Source organism: Euprymna scolopes, chromosome 15 (genome assembly GCF_053919585.1).
Source record: "Euprymna scolopes isolate OS-2025 chromosome 15, ASM5391958v1, whole genome shotgun sequence".
NCBI lineage: Eukaryota > Metazoa > Mollusca > Cephalopoda > Sepiida > Sepiolidae > Euprymna > Euprymna scolopes.
In genome coordinates this window covers 128059763-128082575 of record NC_136496.1, presented here as the reverse complement: position 1 = coordinate 128082575, position 22813 = coordinate 128059763, and the positions used below count along the sequence as shown (strand labels likewise).

At 32.4% G+C, this 22813-nt stretch overlaps 2 protein-coding genes across 2 annotated transcripts in view; one reads left to right on the top strand and one right to left on the bottom strand.

The window, feature by feature from the left end:
* Nucleotides 1–740, bottom strand: part of LOC145294128 (cilia- and flagella-associated protein 70-like) — a 147667-nt gene extending 146927 nt beyond the window's left edge. The window contains exon 1 of the mRNA XM_080141234.1: nucleotides 722–740. The gene's annotated coding sequence lies outside the window, so the exon portion shown is untranslated. The remainder of the gene's footprint in view (nucleotides 1–721) is intronic.
* On the top strand, nucleotides 36–14695 carry LOC145294129 (uncharacterized). The gene is made up of 3 exons (XM_080141236.1): nucleotides 36–206; nucleotides 8319–9555; nucleotides 14167–14695. Exons 1-3 carry the CDS (start codon nucleotides 36–38, stop codon nucleotides 14556–14558), a joined length of 1800 nt encoding a protein of 599 aa, XP_079997362.1. The 3' UTR covers nucleotides 14559–14695.
* Nucleotides 14696–22813: the final 8118 nt, after the last annotated feature.

The window sequence follows — 22813 nt, the reverse complement described above, 5'->3', positions numbered from 1 at the left end:
TGTTTTGGCTATCAGGAGCCAAGAAGATCGTAAAAATGGTGGGCTGTTCGGCACCAAACTGCTCGAACCGAGCAGCCAAGGGTGGCTATAAAATGAAGCGTTTTCCAGCTGACCCAGCGATTCGTCAGATTTGGATCAATAACGTTAGGCGGGCCGACTGGAATTGGAATCCTCCGGCGAACTTTCGGAACTGTCGAGTTTGCGAGGTAATTAAAATTTTTATTTCTAGTTTTTGCTTTTAATTATTTATAGCAGCGCCCTCTATGAATCAACATGAAAATTAAAAAGAAAACAAGGGTAGACAACTGCGATGTACTCGATCTTTATGACATGTGGCCGTCAGTTTAATGTTTACAACGACGAAAAGAGATCAAATGGCCTTGTGCCTAATTTTGTTTTGTCGACATTTTGTTTTCAGAATAAAATATATAAATCAAACGAGTTTTCTCTTGTAAAAATAAAGAATTTTTTTCCGTTTATCGGTTATTGTTAGTGTTTACTGTTTCTTCTCCATAAGCTCACCATGATAAAAAGTCGATTAAAAAAAGGTGTCGACTAAGCACTAAGCAGTGCTTAACAGTCGACACCTTAACTTAAGCACTAGTACTGCTTGAGTGCTTGCTTGACTCAAGCCAAGCAGTGCTTGTGCTTGAGTGCTTGTTATACATGTCGACAGATCGATTTTTTAAAAATGTTTTAAACAAAAAACAATATTACATACTTAATTGTCATGTCGAAAATAGTAATATATCCAAAAATTACGAAAACTCATCGAGCAGAAAGTTGTATCTAGTTAAATGTAATTTTTACGGAAAATTGGGTAAAATCGCATTTTTCTTAGACGTTATAAGTAGGCAGTGGGAATCTAAACGCAAGGGACATAACTCTGAAAGGAATATTTTAGATTACTTGTTCATGATTGTAATATTTGTTGTCGAGCGATAGACTTTGTAGTTATAAATTTTGGCACTTGTACAGTTTAATCAAGACATTAAAAAAATGAAAATATCGAAAAAAAAAAAAAAAAAAGTTATATTGTACGTATCCGTTTTGAACTGAAGATCTCCGAAAAAAATTTTCACTTAATTTGATCGAGTAGTTTTATTTTTTTTTTTTTTTTTTTTTTTACAGTGGGAAAAACATGTTTTTATGACAGCACATTGAAGGCAGATATCATGGAATTTTTTAAATTTTTGTTTGGATTTTAGAAACGCCACGGGGCGATAACTCAGTTTAAAGCGCCGACATTCCCTCCCCATCTTTAATACTAGCTTTTCTTCCTAAAAATCGAACCTTTTGTTCGGTATCATAACAAATTGTTTTTTTTTTCGCTATAAAACAAAAACTACTTGATGAAATTAAGTGAAAATTTTCACAGAGAACTTCATTCCATAACGGATATGTACAATGTAAACGTTTTTCGATATTTTCATTTTTTAATGTCTTGATTAAACTGTACAAGTACCTTTTTTTTTTTTTTTTTTTTACTAAAAACACAATAGCAGCTGTTCTACTCGATGAATTTTCGTAATTTTTGGATAGATTACTATTTTCGATACGACAATTACGTACTTAATATTGTTTTTGCTAAAACGACGTATTTAAAAATTCGATTTGTCGACTATATCTTAACAAGCACCAAATATCGGTCATTATGCAATGTGCTGAAATATAACCATTATTATTTAGAAACCTATTCGTAACATAGGGGCGTAAAACGTATTCTGTACTTTCATCTAACAATTTAATAAACCAAAGATACCATAAAAATTGAATTTAACTTAAAAATAATATTTAAAAAAAAAACACTATCCGTATTTTGCATAAATACCAAAATGTTCCGGTTACAATCAAGTTCCATCCGTCTTAGTTTACACTCTTCATCAACTGATTTGATATATATGAATGCCCTGGAAAAGTCACTTTTAATTAATGCTTACAAGTACTAAAGTATTGTTATTCTGAAAAACATTCAAGTTCGTTTGCATATTTTGAAATGGGTAAACATTAATCAGAAGTGACTTTTCCAGGGCATTCATATATATCAAATCAGCTGACGGAAAGTGTAACTGAAGATGAACAGAAGTTGATTTTAATCCGATTTTTGTCTCCATAACTTTTTGTCTCCATAACTCATCATAAAACCTTGAAATCTCCCTACATTTAGAAAAAAGGATTTTTTATCTTTTGGCAAAATCCAATTTTAGTCACCCAAATTATTTAAAGTGAACTTTCAACATTACTCCCAATTATTTTTAAACGAGTTCCATCGGACATGTGAAACGCCTAAAGAGTAATGAAAAATGCAAGAGAGTTGTATGCTCTGTCTGTTAAATCCAAAATAGCTGAGCAGTGGCTTGGTTCCCACCAAGTTTTGGCAAATAGCAACCAGGGTCCTGAACAGAAGTGTGCTCCATCCCAACGGACCTGAGGAAATCACGTCAGCATCAGACAAAGCCAAACTCTTTGCCAAGAATTTGCAAGTTATTCTACCCTATGCGACAAAGGCCATCACCCCCCCCCCCATATTTCCTCCTATAACAGACAACACGCTATGCAACATACAAATATCTGTGCATGAGGTTGCCAAGCTAATCAAGAACCTTGATTCCAGTAAAGCAACTGGCCCTGATGGCATTCCAATTATAGTGTTGAAAAAGCTTCAACCAGAACTTGCCCCCATACTTACAAAGCTGTTTAAGTTTTGTCTTAAGGAGAATTGCTTCCCAACACCTTGGAAAACCTCATCAGTATGTCCTGCATTTAAGAATTCAGGTGAAAAGTCATCTCCCTCTCAGTACAGACCAGTAAGTCTCCTGTGCGTTATGAGTAGTTGCTGGAATCCATGTTAAATAAAGAAGTAGTCGACCACTTCAGCAGAAATAAACTTCTTAGTGATGTGCAATATGGTTTCCGTTCTGCTAAATCTACAGCAGATGTGCTAACGGTTATATCTCATAGGATTAGTGAATCTCTTTACAAAGGCTTCCTTTCTAGGACAATTGCTCTTGACATATCAAAAGCCTTTGATAGGGTATGGCATAAAGGCCTACTTCACAAGATTTCAAGCTACGGTATAGCTGGCAATCTCTTCTAAATTATTAAGTTATTTCTCTCAGATAGGTTCATAAGAGTAGTGGTTGATGGACAGAAACCGGATACTCTCAATATTAATGCTGAATTCCATGCAATATTAAATGCAGTATTAATGGTCCCTCAGGGGTCCATCCTGGGCCCAACTTTCTTCTACATTAATGATCTCCCAAAACACATCCTTACATCATTCGTAGACATTTATGCTGATGACACTACTATCTATGGCAACACATTAAAGGCAATAAATGACCAAGTTTTCTCTGATTCTCTCTCCTCTGATCTTGAGCACGTACTACAATGGGGAAAAAAAGTGGCTGGTTACTTTTAATGCATCTAAAACCAAGCTTCTATCTTTACATCATCAACGCTCTGATCCCCATCTGTCATCAATTGAAATGAATGGCTCTCGTCTTGGGGAGTCTCCATGTTTTGACAAGCTTCTGGGCTTGACCTTTACTCCTGATCTGAAATGGAACACATACATCAAATCCGTTGCCAAGGTCGCTGGAAAGATGGTGGGATCCTTCTACCGCTCCAGAAGATATCTCACTACTGATGCAATTCTCTATCTATATAAGAGCCAAGTACGTCCAAGGATGGAGTACTATTGCCATATCTGGGCAGAAGCTGCTAGAAGCAGCTTATCCTGCCTTGACAGAGTTCAAAATAGACTTCGTAGCTTAGAGGGGGATGCCCTTTTCTCTTCCCTGCAACCTCTCTTCCACAGAAGAGACATTGCGAGTCTGTCTTTGTTTTATTGTTATTTCCATGGCAAGTGCTCATCTGAACTCCAATCTCTGGTCCCCCCCTCTCACCAATCTTTCACGAAAAACACCCGTCTAGCTGAAACCACTGTTAATAATTTTCCCCACTCTTTATCTGTGCCTAAGCTGAAACATAGATTCCATGAACAAAGTTTCTTTCTCAGAACTGCACGCCCGTGGAACTCTCTTCCATTACTGTTTCTCAGCTGACTACAAATTGATTGTCTTCAAGTCCAACATAAACAAATTCTTGATGAACAGTCCCATTAAATAATCCAATTCACAAAATTTCTACTACTAACGATTATTAAGAAATTATCCCATAGACTACTGTACACTCAATAACCCTTATCCTCGAGTGGCCTCCGGACCTTGATAAGTGGTGTCTCCTTTGTAAAAAAAAAAAAAAAAAAAAAAAATCAAAACTTACTCGAAATATATAGTCGCCGTCTTTATCAGCGATGATAACTTATGTCTCTAATTTTTTAGTTAAAGGGCAGGGAACTCTTTGGGGTGGGGGAACTTTTTATTTTTTTTTATTATTGTATTTTCACCTCAAACAAGGCACAGTGCCACTTTGATGGAGGGAGCTATTATCTGGGACATAATTTGTAGGCGTACTCTGTAGAGAGTTGAGCAGCAAAATGTCTGTTCACATTGCACTTCTGCATGTCAGTATAATTGTGGAAGTAGGAATCTGGAATAGAATTCTAAAGTTTAACAGGCTGAAGGGAAAAACTATTAGAGCAGAAGGCTTTCTGGCATCTAGAGATCTCTCTAGTGTAGGGGTGGGATTTTGCTGCTTGTCAGGTTCGTCAGGGGTATTTATGTTGAGTGGGTACAAGGGCTTGAGTTCATTGGAACATCCACCATTAAAGTACTTGTAAAATAGGCAGAGGGATGCAACATTTTGTCGATGGGACAGAGGTTGAAGCCTAGCTGACAGTGCGGGACCTATTAGGTTGGCGATGCTCTTTTGAACCCTGTCTAACAGTGAAAGACTTGTAGCAAATGCACCGACAATACTCCATTCCATACGTGGGCGAATAGTGGCCTTACAGAGGTACAGGATACTTTCAGACGTAAGTAACTTTCTAGCAGAGTAGAAAGAGAGCCCACCTTCTTTGCAGCAGCCTTGGCAATACTCTCAATATATCTGTTCCAATTCATGTTCCCTGTGAATATTAAACCAAGGAGTTTGTACAAAGTACTTTAACCCTTATCCCTGAGTGGCTTCTGGGCCTTGATAAGCGGTGACCACCGTGTAAAAAAAAAAAAAACCCATTGCAATCAGTGGTTGAGAAGGTTTCTTGTTAAAGGAAACAAGTTTAGTCTTGGTAGCTTTGAATGTTAGCATCCATTTTATGTCCCCATTCATCTACAGACTGGACATCTTCCTCTACGCTTTCTCCATATATGTGTTTATTATTTTCACCTCATGTCTATTATAGAGCGCAGTATTCAAGCATAAAAATGGTAAAATAATTTTGTTTTTAAATAAAAATGGTTCCGTGTATTTTAATTAGAAAATCGTGAACTGGAGTTATTTCCTTGAATTTGTTTGTAAAGATAGCAACTATATTTTATTGAGTTGTCATTTCGACGTTTCAGGTGCTCTACAATGAAATTGATCTGAAATGGAACACATACATTAAGTCCGTTGCGAAAGTCGCTGGAAAAATGGTTGGATCATTCTACCGCTCCAGTAGATATCTCGCTGCCAATGCAATCCTCTATCTACATAAGAGCCAAGTACATCCTAAAATGGAGTGCTGTTGCCACATCTGGGCAGGAGTTGCTAAAAGCATCTTATTCTGCCTTAACAGAGTTCAGGGGATGCCTTTTTCTCTTCGCTGCAACCTCAAGGAGGTCACTCAATCATGAGTGTACAGTCATCATTGAGTGACCTCCTGGCCTTGATAAGTGGCGACTCCTTTGTAAAAAAAAAAAAAAAAAAAAAGAGAAAGTCCATTATGAAATTACATTCCAATTCTAATTAAAAATATGTTGTCGCATTATCTCCCTTTCTCAATACAATTACACTGATTCACCACCAGAGGGCATTTTCAGACCAGAGTTATGTTTGTAAATGTCAGCTGGTGATCAATGGGACAATATCATAGTAATCGTTAATCGTGGAAATTTGGTAAATTCGATTACATTGGACTTGAAGACGATTATATTGTAATCAGCTGGAAAGCAGGAAAATGGAACAGAGTTCCACAGGCGTGCAGTTCTAGGTGTATCAGAATTTGGGGGAATTTTTAACACCCCTAACACGAAACTGCGAATAAAATATAAAAAAAACTCGTAATTTGTCTTTTAAATGTGAGTTGTTTATTTTCTTTATGGATTATACTTCCAAAATAAACTATTAAAGTTGTATAAAAAGTAATAGAAATATTAGTTTTTAAAAAACATTTTTTTACGTAATGAAATCAATTGAATTTTACGAGTTAAGTATTTTTCAATTTTTAAACTTTAAAAATCTATCAAAATTTTTCTATTGATTCAATTTTTTTACGATATTTTCAGGGTCAATGTGAACTTTTATGCTCTTTCCAATAAACCGAATATAATATTTTATACAAACGTTTTTTTTTTTTAATTCACGCTCCCCCCATTTTGAAATGTCTATTAAAAAGTAAATAATTAATTTACTCACTAAAGTTTTATATATCACAAATTGAAGATAAAAGATCAATAAATAATATATTCAAATTTAAAACAAAAAAAGAAGTGTTTTTTTAGAAATTTACCTGTAAAGTCCGAAGTTTAAAACCTTTTTTTTTTACAACCCACATTGTTTTTTTTTTTTAAATGAAACCTTGGTCCTTGCTCCTTTAATTGAAAAGAAAATTAGGGTTTGAATTACATTTTTCGAGTAGTTATAAGCTTGGAAAGACGGGGTGAAATTAGTCAATATTTTTTCACGCATTCGTGAGGTCAGTTTCTGACACACTTAGTGCAGTTCTAAGAAAGAAGCTTTGCTCATAGAATCTATGTTTAAGTTTAGTCACAGATAAAGAGTGGGGGAAATTATTGATAGTGGTTTCAGCTAGATGTGTGTTTTTTGTGAAAGTTAGGCCAGGGGAGCTATAGATTGGAGCTCAGACAAGCACTTGCCAACCAACCAGAATGTGTTGTGTATTATCACTGCAAGAAAACAGGAAAGAGAAAAATGTTTTGTTTGGGTTTTTAAATTATGTGCAAACATTTAGAAATTAATATTTCTTTTGCTATTATTGGTTAAAAGTGGAATATCAAACTCTGATTTTTTTCCCCTTAAAAACCTTCTCAGTAAAAACATGTCTTCCTACTACTATTGCAAAGGACTTCCTCTATGTACTTAAAATCAAATAGAAATTCCATGAACAAAGTTTCTTTCCAAGGATTTTCTATCTGTGGAATATGTTACTGGTGAAATGTTTCCCTACAACATGGTCGTTTTCAAGTCTAATGTCAACAAATATCTGTCATGTTGTCTTGTGAATTAATCATAATTCTAATCTTTACATAGTAAATTTCATCATCGAATTGAAAATTTCACTGACTTTTATCCTCAAGTGGCTTCTGATCTCAGTAGTGAATCATTAGTATGAAAAAATGTTAAACAAAGTAATTGTTTTTTGAATTCACTTTGATGATGAAGATAATTTGGTAAGCAATAAAAATTATTGGTGTTGCAGCAATCAATCAGAACCAGGAATCAAGAAAATCAATTTTTTTTAGAATATCAGAATCGGAAAAATTTATGCCAATTTTCCGATGCCAAAAACGATTCTTTTAGCCGTTTTTAGTTTGTTTTTGTTTAAAACTTAATTTTCCATTGCTGGTATCAATGATAAAATGATAAAAAACATTTATTTTAAATGACCAGTAAGACTAAAATCTATGGATCAAAATATTTTATTTCTACATATAATACAATAATACGTATACATATTTTATTTATAAAAAAATTACAATAATATATCTACATATTTTATTTATAAAACAAAAAAAAACATTTGATTTGGGAATCTTTAGTAGGACAACCTCTCGTGTGTTTGTATTATTATAGTGAATGAGAACTCTAACTAGATTTAACATAGACCAACCAAAGGTACAGTGATGAGAATGACCATAGATCCCCCTTCCCTAATTTTTGAGTGGCCTTGTGCCTAATTTTTTGTTTTGTGGATTTTTTTGTGAAAATATAAAAACACATTATATGGGTTCTTAAGATAATCAGAAAATTAAAACCAATAACTTTATAGCTAAATATTTAGAGATTTAAAAAAAGAATCCGATTTGATAATTGTATGAGAATCAAGAATCTAGAACAGAATCGGTAATTGTATTGGAATCGAGACAAATATTGGCCCATCACTAAAATCTATGCCATAATTTACAATGATATGGACACAACTGTATTTGTATATAATCGTGTAATAATGCAACAATGTTTCTTTCCAGGTTCATTTTGACGAAGATCAGTTTGAGTACAACACATCCGATGGAAGTCACAGACGTTTCAAGCCAGGAGCAATACCTACCTTGTTCAATGTCAGCCCTAGCCCAGAAGAAATGTCAGGTATCTCTTCTTTCGGCAAATACTGCTCCCGTCGGCGAAAAAAAATAGTTGGTAACTATGATCCATCTGTGTGTGCTTCTAACATGAACCAAAGAAACCCAAAAGAAAACGCGATGACAAGTTCTTTACCGGTAACTTCCTGTTTAACGGATCATCCTTATTTCTTACCTTCTTCGAGTCAAGTTCAGTACAACTACCATAAAAGATTTGAAGACAACAGACCTCAAATGCCTTTGCCATTTCACGGACGGGCAGTAGATGCTGTACACTTACCAAACATACCAATCTCAACCGCAGAAAGATTTAACATCTCCTCCACAACCTCTTCTAGAGCAGGGGATATCCCAGATACCGATCTATCCGCGGACAATATCCAGACTATGTTAGAACCAGGTGAAATCAAGCTAGAATATATTGCTGATTCTCCAGCATCCGAGAATGAGACGTCATCATGGTCTCCAATTGATAAAACTATCTCTGTTAAGCCTCTTCGCATTCAAGAAAACCCTGAACAGAATATATTGCAGGAGATTCCACAAACAACCGTCCATAAACAATTTAAGAATCATCATTCAACCATGCAACCTATGCTGCCAATGATCCACAAGGATCAAGAGCAATGCAGCCAACCAGCTCCTGATTTATCGCAGAACATCAAAATCGATTATGATTTTAAAATGTCCGCCTCAGATTCCATTTTAAGGCAGGATTATTCTGAAACAAATATAGACCATGTGCAACCTTCTAAAAGCCTTGCAACATCAACTTCAGCTTTATCAGCAACGACGGCAATGCCTACGGCACTTAAAGAAGATCTTACAATTTTATCAACCTCATCTGAAGTGAATCATCAAGAAAGAATTGAAAGATTGATTCCAATGGAGAAGTGGACGAATTCTCCAAATCTTTCCATGCAAAAAGAGGTTCCTTGTAACACCATTCCCAAATCACTGGCAGATCAGATATCTTCGGGAGGCCAGTTCTCCACATCTCCAAATAGGAGTCATGTTGCTATGCTGACAAAGAGAAATCCAAATCTTTTTCAACAAAAATCAGAACGTGAGAAGTCAACAGATGGAGATAGCTCACATCTGGCTTCATCACCAGACTCGATCTCCTGTAAGTTCCTGCGGTTTTATTTTTCTTTTCTTTTTGTGTTTCTTTCCACAGAAATAAGCAAATGTCAGACGATAGGTTGTTTATGTTGTGTGCAAATGTAAAGTTAGTAAAGTTAGTAACTCAAATGCTCAACTCTGATTCTTAGTTTTCAAATTTTAAAAGGACTGACTCTGTTTCTAACTTCGATTCCACAGATCTGATAAAGTTTTGGATGCTTATATAGATAAGGGCTCAAATAAAAACTGCCATTACAAATAAATTAACAGGAAACCCCTTAATATAATAATGTATCAGGCAAAAAACTGTTATCTACACCAAAATTTATGGAAACTTATCGAGTAGAAATTTAATTAAAAACAAAAATCGGTTTTATCCTATTTTGCTGATTCATTATCGATAAGAGCAACAATCCCATAAAGCAAGGGGAGATAAGTCATTCTGTCATTTGACCAAGTAATAATAAATGTCAAAATATGAAAACTGATTTTTATTTTTAATTAAAATTTTATTCAATAATTTTTTAGGTGAAGATACTTATTTTTGCTTGATACTTAAGTATATCAAAAAATTTTTAATTGGAATGAAATTTTCATTTGTGCCCAATACTGTAGAAGCACCAACATTTTGCTTTTACTGCTTGGAATTCCTGTTTTGTCCAGTTTATTGTTATTATTCGAATCGTTGTTGTTGTTCACACAAGTCATTGTTTTTAATTCAAAAGTTTTTTATGTACATTTTTTTTTTTTGCATTATTTTCGAATTTCATTCCATTTTTTTTAATTTTATTTTATTTATTAGTGATAGGCTTGATGAATGTTATAGCTACAATGTGTGAATGTCTGAGCTTAAATATATAGTCCTTCCTTGCCAAACTTTCACAAAAAACACCCATCCATCAACAGTTTCCCAGACTCTCTATCTGTGCCTAAATCTAAATGCAAATTCAATGAACAAACCTTCTTTCCTAGAATTGCAACGCCTATGGAACTCAAAACTATCAACAAATAGATAAGAAAGATTTAAAATCAAATTATTTCAAACTATGAATGAATTTGCTCATGCGCAAAAGTAATAGAAATGTCGGCAAGTTGAAATGAACATGTTTGCATTTCAACTTGTCAACATATTTTTGTACACGTTATTCAAACCATTCTTGGTGTATGATTACTATTTCCTGTTAATTTCAATGTTATTATGTGACCAGTAGTTTAAGAGTCTATCAGTTAAATATTTAAAAACAGAACCACACACATGCATGCATGTATTATTTTATTTAGATAGTAGAGAATTGTCAATTAATTGTTACTGTAGTTCAGCCTAACTTTCACAGAAAACACTCATCTAACTACAACCACTGTCAACAATTTTTCCCACTCTATCTGTTCCTAAATCTAACGACAAATTTCATGAACAAAGCTTCTTTGCTAGAACTACCCGCTCATAAAACTGTTCTGTTGGTCTGCTTTCCAGCTGACTACAATATGGTCATCTTCAAGTCCAATGTAAACAAGTTCTTGTTGAGCCGTTGTTGCTAAACATTGTTCGTTCATATTATTTGGAATCTTCAGACTACTATTCACATTTTGAATGTCATAATAACATTTCAGTCAATGTAACATCCGACTTTCTTCAGATGTAACTTATCGAGTGTGCAAATTCGGATGGAGTTTCGAACGCAACCTTTTATTTACTTCATGGGGGTAGCATGCTCTCGCTCTGTCAGTTGGTTAATTTGTTGATATGAATTTTGGGAGCCTTACACCTCTTTTTTTTTTTTAATTCAATTTTCACCCTAAACAAGGCACAGTGCCACTTTGAAGTAGGGGGCTACTATCGGGGGCATAAGTTGCAGGGATATAAAGAGAAATGAGTAGAAAGATGTCTGTTCACATTACACTTGAACTTCTGCATATCAGTACAGTTGTGAAAGCAGAATCCAGGAAGGGAGTTCCAAAGACTTGCAATTCTGGTGAAGAAACTATTGGAATAGAAGGCTTTCTTACACCTAGGGATCTCTACTATATAGGGGTGGAATTTAGCTGCTTGTCGGGGGTATTTACGTCGAGGGGGTACAAGGACTTGTAGTTCGTCAAAGCATTCACCATTAAAGTACTTTTATTTCTCGTTGTAACTAGTGTACTAGAACTGTCTGCAAGGACCCATGGTGCAGTGATTAGAATATTTGGGAAAAATCACTTGTAAAAGTGATTTTTCCCTGAAGGTAAAAGGTTTAATTCTCAGTGTAGTTGATTGAAAAATACAGTTGCGAATTACTGAGGACTTCTATCCTGTCATGGCTGACAGAACGACAGCATAAGTAAATAAAGGATTCCGTTTGAAATTCCATCCAAATTCCATAGTTCATCAAGTTACACCTGAACAAGGTCTGATGTTACATCGATGAAACGTTGTAAAAATAACACTCAAGATGAGAACAGTAGTCTGAAGAATCCAAATAATAGTAATGATCAATCCTCATCTCAAAAATTTATAAAAATAATATTCCTTCATTTATTTCGTACGAATCAGAAGATTATTGCTGGCATTCGTTTCTCCAGTTAGAATTCTCTTTAGAAAGATATCAAATACTTACAGGAAGGACCACATGAAGGTTGCCAACATCCTTAAGTGAAAGTATTTCAATAGAACAAACTGGATTCGAACTTAGCACACCCTGATTGTCAGTCCGTGTCATTTACGACTTAGCCATTTTCACCTCCCAACTTCTGCTGCTTTTGCAAACAAAGATATGTGAAACTTTATGAATAAAAGAAAAAGAAATTTGAATTATTAAAAATAATAAACTGTAAAAAATTATCTCTTTTTATCATCTCTTGTTTTTATGTTCATGTAGCGTTGAAATGGAATTTGGATGAAAGTTTTCTCAGTCAAAAACTTGCATGTGGTAGCATCAAATGAATCAGAAATAGAGAAATTGCATCGTATGGTTTATTAATAATTAAAATTTACTTTTTTTTTTTTTTTTTTTTTTTTACATGGGTGTCACCACTTATCAAGGCCCAGAGGCCACTCGAGGATAAGGGTTAATAGGTATACATTAGTCATTGTGATTTTAGAATAGTAAACAGTGGGAATTTTGTAACTTGGATTACTTAGGGGGACGATTCAATTAGAACTTGTTCACATTGGACTTTTTCTTTTTTTTTTTTTCATAGGTATCAACACATTATCAAGGCCCAGAGGCCACTCAAGGATAAGGGTTAAAGAGTGTACAGTAGAAATTGGACAATATAATAATCATTAGTAATGAAAATTTGTTAAATTTGATAACTTATATGGAACGGCTCATCAAGAACTTATTTATGTTAGACTTGAAGACAACCATATTGTAGTCAGCCGGAAAGCAGGAAACTACATTTAAACAATACTTTTAAAACAAAAACACTATTTCTATTTCATTTAGTGCTTTCATCCTAATTCCATTTTGAGACAACCACACACAGATTGTATACACCATAAAAAAGATAAAGATATATTTTTTAAAAAGGTATGATATTATAACTTTAAAATTTAAAAAGGTGTGTTTGAAAGCTTGTCAATGCAGGAATTATTCAGTTGTTGTAAATAAATAGACAAATAAATACAATTCAGTAGTTTAAATAAATATTCATTTATTTACCTGACTGCAGATGGTAAATTCCTCCAAGCAAACTATAACATGCATTTTATATAACATAATTTTGAAGAGGATTTGTATTATGAAAACTTAAATTTAAAAAATTGCATTCTATGGCTTTTCTTTAATTTGCATTATATTTTTAAAAACCCTTAAGTTCCTATAAACAATGCCTTCTAAACAGGAAACAATCTATTTTTAATGCTATTTAGTATTTGAGAGAATAACTATGATGGATGGGATATAAATTACTACCAGAACAATAGCAGAAACTCACCAAAAAGCAAGCGAACAACAGAAGAGATTGTGTTTTGAAAGAAACAGCTTACCTTGTAGGCTTGTATATAATGATGTTTATCAGTTGTTTTCACTTGTGAAATAATCCATTTTGACTTACAGTTAATGTTGGTTATCAGGAGAGAAAGCGAGCTGTTTCAGGGGCTCCTTCTTCTTAGTTTATTCTCTCAGAGATTTGTATTGTGTTTATCGTTTTTCCGTGGGAATAATGAGCCAGTTATGCATTTATTTTATTGGCAGAAAAAAAAAGCCATAGGAAATTGTGTTTTTAAACAAAAAATAATTCACTTTGAAACAATGCTGAGTACTCTTTATGTCTATTTCCTTGTGAATTATATAAAAAAAAAAAGTTAATCTAATTTTATAAAAAATATTTATGTAATTTTTTTTGCATTTGTCAAACACACATTCAGTTAAAAACAAAATGTGACATTGGAACTTGACTATTAACATTGTAAAAACTACTTCCTTAGTAATGTGTACTCCTCCTATTTCTTTTTTGTCAACAAATCAAATGTTTCTATTTGTGTACAAACTCTAAAAACATCATAACTTTTTATGTAGCATATAGATTTGTTTTGTTTTGTTTTGTTTTTCTTTTAATTAATGTTTTGCTGTTTGAAAATATTAACTTTCTTTAAAATATATTTTTTTATTGCTTCTAATTCTTTTTATAGATTCAACGTCCAGTCAAAACCTCCAATCCAGAAAACACATTCGACTTCCTATCAAAAAGAAAGAACAACCTACATGCGCCAGGAAAAGGCTCCACAATAAGCAGCTTTTGGCAGACCGTCTTCAGAAAAAACTGCAGGAAGAAAAGCGATTATCACGCAGACTGAGACTCGAAAACCAGAAACTGAAGAAACAGTTGGGGCCGCTGCGTAGTCTTCGTCATTGGATTTCCAAATTCTTGGGTACGGATCAGGTGGAACAGTTGGAAAGTTTAGAACCAAGGAAAACATTTGAATCACTGCAGAAAGCTCTTAAAATGTGTTCTCTAGTTTGTGGCTATTTAAGCACGGTTGTCAAGGTTCCCTTTTATTCAACACAAACTCGACAAGTGTAGCAAGTAATAGAGACTTATTCAACGGAAAACAAAAAAACAAAACAAAAAGGAATTAAGAATATTTCTAATAATATTGTTAAAAATATTGCGAAAATATGGCTAAGAATATTGATAAATATTTTATTACAAATATTGCCAAGAATATTGCTAAGAATATTATTAAGTATATTGCTAAGAATATTATTAAGTCTGTTTTTAAAATATTGCTAAGGATATTGTTTAAAAATATTGGAAATTATATGGCTAAGTATATTGTTAGGAATATTTCATAGGATATTGCAAAGAATATTGCTAAAAATATTACAAAGAATCAAAATTAATTAAAAAATCAAAGAACTAATGCATTGATCAAACAAAAGTTTCTCAAAAAAAATTGAAATGTTTTTATTTCCTCATCTTGGTTTCTGTTATGCTCTCACCTAGGTTTCACATAAGATCAATAATTATCAAAACTGATCGCATAAGATCAATAATTATCAAAACTGATTGCATAAGATCAATAATTATCAAAACTGATCGCATAAGATCAATAATTATCAAAACTGATTGCATAAGATCAATAATTATCAAAACTGATTGCATAAGATCAATAATTATCAAAACTGATTGCATAAGATCAATAATTATCAAAACTGATTGCATAAGATCAATAATTATCAAAACTGATTGCATAAGATCAATAATTATCAAATCTGATTGCATAAGATCAATAATTATCAAAACTGATTGCATAAGATCAATAATTATCAAAACTGATTGCATAAGATCAATAATTATCAAAACTGATTGCATAAGATCAATAATTATCAAAATTGATTGCATAAGATCAATAATTATCAAAACTGATTGCATAAGATCAATAATTATCAAAACTGATTGCATAAGAGCAATAATTATCAAAATTGATCGCATAAGATCAATAATTATCAAAACTGATCGCATAAGATCAATAATTATCAAAACTGATTGCATAAGATCAATAATTATCAAAACTGATTGCATAAGATCAATAATTATCAAAACTGATCGCATAAGATCAATAATTATCAAAACTGATTGCATAAGATCAATAATTATCAAAACTGATTGCATAAGATCAATAATTATCAAAATTGATTGCATAAGATCAATAATTATCAAAACTGATTGCATAAGATCAATAATTATCAAAACTGATTGTATAAGATCAATAATTATCAAAACTGATTGCATAAGATCAATAATTATCAAAACTGATTGCATAAGATCAATAATTATCAAAACTGATCGCATAAGATCAATAATTATCAAAACTGATTGCATAAGATCAATAATTATCAAAACTGATTGTATAAGATCAATAATTATCAAAACTGATTGCATAAGATCAATAATTATCAAAACTGATTGCATAAGATCAATAATTATCAAAACTGATTGCATAAGATCAATAATTATCAAAACTGATTGCATAAGATCAATAATTATCAAAACTGATCGCATAAGATCAATAATTATCAAAACTGATTGCATAAGATCAATAATTATCAAAATTGATTGCATAAGATCAATAATTATCAAAACTGATTGTATAAGATCAATAATTATCAAAACTGATTGTATAAGATCAATAATTATCAAAACTGATTGCATAAGATCAATAATTATCAAAACTGATTGCATAAGATCAATAATTATCAAAACTGATCGCATAAGATCAATAATTATCAAAACTGATTGCATAAGATCAATAATTATCAAAACTGATTGCATAAGATCAATAATTATCAAAACTGATTGCATAAGATCAATGATTATCAAAACTGATTGCATAAGATCAATAATTATCAAAACTGATTGCATAAGATCAATAATTATCAAAACTGATTGCATAAGATCAATAATTATCAAAACTGATTGCATAAGATCAATAATTATCAAAACTGATTGCATAAGATCAATAATTATCAAAACTGATTGCATAAGATCAATAATTATCAAAACTGATTGCATAAGATCAATAATTATCAAAACTGATTGCATAAGATCAATAATTATCAAAACTGATTGCATAAGATCAATAATTATCAAAACTGATTGCATAAGATCAATAATTATCAAAACTGATTGCATAAGATCAATAATTATCAAAACTGATCGCATAAGATCAATAATTATCAAAACTGATTGCATAAGATCAATAATTATCAAAACTGATTGCATAAGATCAATAATTATCAAAACTGATTGCATAAGATCAATAATTATCAAAACTGATTGCATAAGATCAATAATTATCAAAACTGATTGCATAAGATCAATAATTATCAAAACTGATTGCATAAGATCAATAATTATCAAAATTGATTGCATAAGATCAATAATTATCAAAACTGATTGCATAAGATCAATAATTATCAAAACTGATTGCATAAGATCAATAATTATCAAAATTGATTGCATAAGATCAATAATTATCAAAACTGATTGCATAAGATCAATAATTATCAAAACTGATTGCATAAGATCAATAATTATCAAAATTGATCGCATAAGATCAATAATTATCAAAACTGATCGCATAAGATCAATAATTATCAAAACTGATTGCATAAGATCAATAATTATCAAAACTGATTGCATAAGATCAATAATTATCAAAACTGATTGCATAAGATCAATAATTATCAAAATTGATTGCATAAGATCAATAATTATCAAAATTGATTGCATAAGATCAATAATTATCAAAACTGATTGTATAAGATCAATAATTATCAAAACTGATTGCATAAGATCAATAATTATCAAAACTGATTGCATAAGATCAATAATTATCAAAACTGATCGCATAAGATCAATAATTATCAAAACTGATTGCATAAGATCAATAATTATCAAAACTGATTGTATAAGATCAATAATTATCAAAACTGATTGCATAAAATCAATAATTATCAAAACTGATTGCATAAGATCAATTATTATCAAAACTGATTGCATAAGATCAATAATTATCAAAACTGATCGCATAAGATCAATAATTATCAAAACTGATTGCATAAGATCAATAATTATCAAAACTGATTGCATAAGATCAATAATTATCAAAACTGATTGCATAAGATCAATAATTATCAAAACTGATTGCATAAGATCAATAATTATCAAAACTGATTGCATAAGATCAATAATTATCAAAATTGATTGCATAAGATCAATAATTATCAAAACTGATTGCATAAGATCAATAATTATCAAAACTGATTGCATAAGATCAATAATTATCAAAACTGATTGCATAAGATCAATAATTATCAAAACTGATTGCATAAGATCAATAATTATCAAAACTGATTGCATAAGATCAATAATTATCAAAACTGATTGCATAAGATCAATAATTATCAAAACTGATTGCATAAGATCAATAATTATCAAAACTGATTGCATAAGATCAATAATTATCAAAATTGATTGCATAAGATCAATAATTATCAAAACTGATTGCATAAGATCAATAATTATCAAAATTGATTGCATAAGATCAATAATTATCAAAATTGATTGCATAAGATCAATAATTATCAAAACTGATTGCATAAGATCAATAATTATTAAAACTGATTGCATAAGATCAATAATTATCAAAACTGATTGCATAAGATCAATAATTATCAAAATTGATTGCATAAGATCAATAATTATCAAAACTGATTGCATAAGATCAATAATTATCAAAATTGATTGCATAAGATTAATAATTATCAAAACTGATTGCATAAGATCAATAATTATCAAAAGTGATTGCATAAGATCAATAATTATCAAAACTGATTGCATAAGATCAATAATTATCAAAACTGATTGCATAAGATCAATAATTATCAAAACTGATTGCATAAGATCAATAATTATCAAAACTGATTGTATAAGATCAATAATTATCAAAACTGATTGCATAAGATCAATAATTATCAAAACTGATTGCATAAGATCAATAATTATCAAAACTGATTGTATAAGATCAATAATTATCAAAACTGATTGTATAAGATCAATAATTATCAAAACTGATTGCATAAGATCAATAATTATCAAAACTGATTGCATAAGATCAATAATTATCAAAACTGATTGCATAAGATCAATAATTATCAAAACTGATTGCATAAGATCAATAATTATCAAAACTGATTGCATAAGATCAATAATTATCAAAACTGATTGCATAAGATCAATAATTATCAAAACTGATTGCATAAGATCAATAATTATCAAAACTGATTGTATAAGATCAATAATTATCAAAACTGATTGTATAAGATCAATAATTATCAAAACTGATTGCATAAGATCAATAATTATCAAAACTGATTGCATAAGATCAATAATTATCAAAACTGATTGCATAAGATCAATAATTATCAAAACTGATTGCATAAGATCAATAATTATCAAAACTGATTGCATAAGATCAATAATTATCAAAACTGATTGCATAAGATCAATAATTATCAAAACTGATTGCATAAGATCAATAATTATCAAAACTGATTGCATAAGATCAATAATTATCAAAACTGATTGCATAAGATCAATAATTATCAAAACTGAGTTTAAGTGTAAGAAATTCTAAAAACTGATTAAAAACTGGTTTTAAGAGATTTTTTTAATGAATTGATATTGCGTTAATGCCAGACATTTGAAACCAAAACATTTAACACTCCAGCCGCGTTCCTTACTGTTTGAGCTAACCCAACAGACAGATGAGAAAGTTTTAAAATGAAAATACTTTTAGCTATGATTAGTTTTACACATGTGCAAACTAATACAAATATGTCGACAAGTTGAAATAAGTATTTTGCATTCCAACTTGCCAACTTCTGTACGCGTTATTCATCCATCCAAACAAAGATTTTATTATTATAAACCATCTTTGGTGTATGATTACTGTTTCCTGTTAATTTCAGTGTTATTATGTGACCAGGAGTTGAAGAGTTTGTCAGTTTTAAATATTTTCACACAGACACACAAACATCTTGTTTTATTGATATAGATTTAAGATTCAAAAATTGTACCAAAAACATATACTCACTGCTTCTTTGAGTTGTCCACTGTTTTTCTGTCTATAATTTTTACTTTGTGCCATAAAATAATTCTGAAGGTGAAAAGAGTAGTCCAAATAATCCAAATTATCAATTCTCATTTCCAAAATAATTTATTGTTAAAAGAATTAAATTGACGAATTATTTTCGTTTGTGCACCGTTTTCAACATCGAACAATCAAATCTATGATCGTTAATTTGTTTACAATGCTATAGCTACGGCATTTTGTAACAAAGTGCGGACGCACATATGCAGATGCATGTGGGTCTTGTGTGTAAACTTGTGTACAGTAGAACCCCAAGATACGGTGGGCCAAGGATATGTTTCTTTCAGATTACGACGTGGAATGTTTTTCCAGCCCCTGGTTTTGCCCCGCCTTACGGTGTTATTTCTAATGTTATTTGGTTATATACATGTGTATTATATACTGTACTGTATTGTGTTACTAATTTTTAATGCCGTATCCCAGGGTGCTACTGTACAATGATACAATTTGACTTATTGAAGAAAAATGAATATATATAAAACTAGCTGGCCGCCTGGCATTGCCCGGTCGTACAATACACTTAAACATGACATTTTAATTTATGCAGATTATGTATGTATTATTATAGAATCAATCCTCTATTGAATATTATACTAGCAGGACCTGTGGAAATTCCACAGCGGACTCATTCATATGTTATATATTGAGGGATGCTGGCATTCTGTGGGTGCTCAGTGTAAATAGAGATGCTCTGATATTATTGCAGCTCTTTTGTTAAAACTGCAAAAGTATTTATCTAAGCTAGTAGAGACGGCCCTGCATAGCCCGGTCATAAAATACGCTTAAATATGATATTTTAATTTCTGCAGATTTTATATATAATTATAAATTAAAAATAATGGACAGTCAATTATTCCCCCACTAACAAACAATCATGAGGTTGCTTGCACGGCAACTGACAAGGCTAATCTGCTTGCCAGTCGGTTTGCCTCAAACTCCACACTGAACTTGGTACACCACTCACTCCCTGATTTTCCTCTGCGAACAGACGCCACACTTGACGACTTGAAAATCACCCCTTCTCAGGTACATGCTATTATAAAAAACCTAGACACCTCTAAAGCATGTGGACCAGATCTCATCCCGGCTGTGCTATTAAAAAAATGCTCTGCCGAGGTTGCTCCAGTTCTGTCCAAACTTTACAATAAATGCCTTAACGAATCTTGTTTTCCCGACTGCTGGAAAACCGCCTCTGTGGTACCAGTCTTCAAGAATTCTGGTGAAAGAACTGACCCACTAAATTATCGCCCCATTAGCCTCCTCCCGCTTTTCGCCTAAATATTTGAGTCCTTAGTTAATAAAGCCCTAGTCCAGCACCTAACAGCTGCTAAACTCTTGACTGACAAACAATATGGATTCAGGCAAGCCCGTTCAACAGCAGATATCTTAACTGTAGTTTCTGAACGTATATACCGTTCATTGGATAAAACAGGGGAGGGTAGAGCGGTGGCCCTTGATATATCTAAGGCTTTTGACAGGGTATGGCACGATGGTCTTCTAAGGAAAATTAGATCATATGGAATCACTGGAAGAATTCATAACGTAATTAAATCCTTCTTAAGTAATAGAAAAATCAAAGTTGTCCTCGACGGACGTACATCCAAACAATATGACATAAATGCGGGAGTGCCTCAGGGGTCTATCCTTGGACCTCTATTGTTCCTAATATTCATAAACGACCTCCCTGATACTATTGTTTCGGAGATGGGTATATTTGCCGATGACACCACTCTCTATAACAGATATGAGGGGAAAACAAATGAACACATATCCAAGAAAATGGCAGAAACACTAGAGGATGACCTCCAATCCGTAGTGGAATGGGGACAAAAATGGTTGGTCTCATTCAATGCTGCTAAGACTAAGCTTGTTTCCTTCAATAACTACAAGAAACCTTCTCTACCACCAATAGCAATGGCCAAGAACACATTGCCTGAAAGTACTTCTTTTAAACTCCTCGGCCTAACGTTTACAGGGAATATGAACTGGAATAGATACATTGAGAGCATTGCCAAGGCTGCTGCAAGGAAGGTTGGCTCCCTCTACCGTGCTAGAAAACTACTTACGCCTGCCAGTATCCTATACCTCTATAAGGCAACCATTCGCCCATGTATGGAGTACTGTTGTCACATCTGGGCTGGTGCATCTGCTGCTTGTCTCTCGCTCCTGGACAGGGTTCAAAAAAGAGTCGCAAACCTGATAGGTCCTGAACTGTCATCTGGGCTTCAACCTCTGTCCCATCGACGAGATGTTGCATCCCTCTGCCTGTTCTACAAATACTTTAATGGTGAATGCTCTGACGAACTGCAAACACTTGTACCTCCCCGACGTAACTACCCCCGACAAACCCGACAAGCTACTAAGTCTCATCCCTTTACAGTGGAGATCCCTAGGTGCAAGAAAGCCTTTTACTCCAATAGTTTCTTCCCCAGAACTGCGGGTCTTTGGAACTCCCTTCCGGGATTCTGCTTTCCCAACTGCAATGATATGCAGAAGTTCAAGTGTAATGTTAACAAACATCTTTCTACTCTTCTCCCTTCATAATGACCCCGCTAATTAATTCCCTAATAGTAGCCCCCTGCTTCAAAGTGGCACTGTGCCTTGTTTGGGGTGAAAATTGAATAAAAAAAAAAAAAAAAAAAAAAGTCAATTTTCTATCGATTCTTATATATTATAAAGTTGTGATTTCAAAAATAAAAAATATATCCATGACTTGGGTGCATCAAATTGAATCAAAACTGAAACCAAAACTTATGAAGAATTCTTGGTAAAATTATTTATTACAAGAAATAGAAGGCCATAACAATTAAATGACAGCCACTTGGAAGAAAAAAGATGTAAGCATGATACACAAAATAACACACGTGCTATCGTATTGATATATAGATATTACGAGGACTAATTTGCAAAAATATATATAATAAATAATAATTCTTATAATGTCGTTCATCAAATTCCATCTGTGTTTGTTTACAATATCATGTCAGCTGATATTTGGGATTGACGATCTTTAAAATAGTCTTTCTTCTCTTATAGATAAAAAGAAGAATTTTTACAGAGGAATATTTCACATTACACTGGCCTGTCTAACATAAAATATTCCCTTGTAAAAATTCTTCTC

What these genes read in the sequence shown, in the direction of transcription:
- LOC145294129 (XM_080141236.1), top strand. Translation starts at nt 36, where the DNA reads ATGGTGGGCTGTTCGGCACCAAACTGCTCGAACCGAGCAGCCAAGGGT. An exon ending in GGAACTGTCGAGTTTGCGAG is followed by an intron (nt 207 to 8,318) that starts GTAATTAAAATT and finishes GTTTCTTTCCAG; the next exon opens with GTTCATTTTGACGAAGATCA. An exon ending in ATCACCAGACTCGATCTCCT is followed by an intron (nt 9,556 to 14,166) that starts GTAAGTTCCTGC and finishes TTCTTTTTATAG; the next exon opens with ATTCAACGTCCAGTCAAAAC.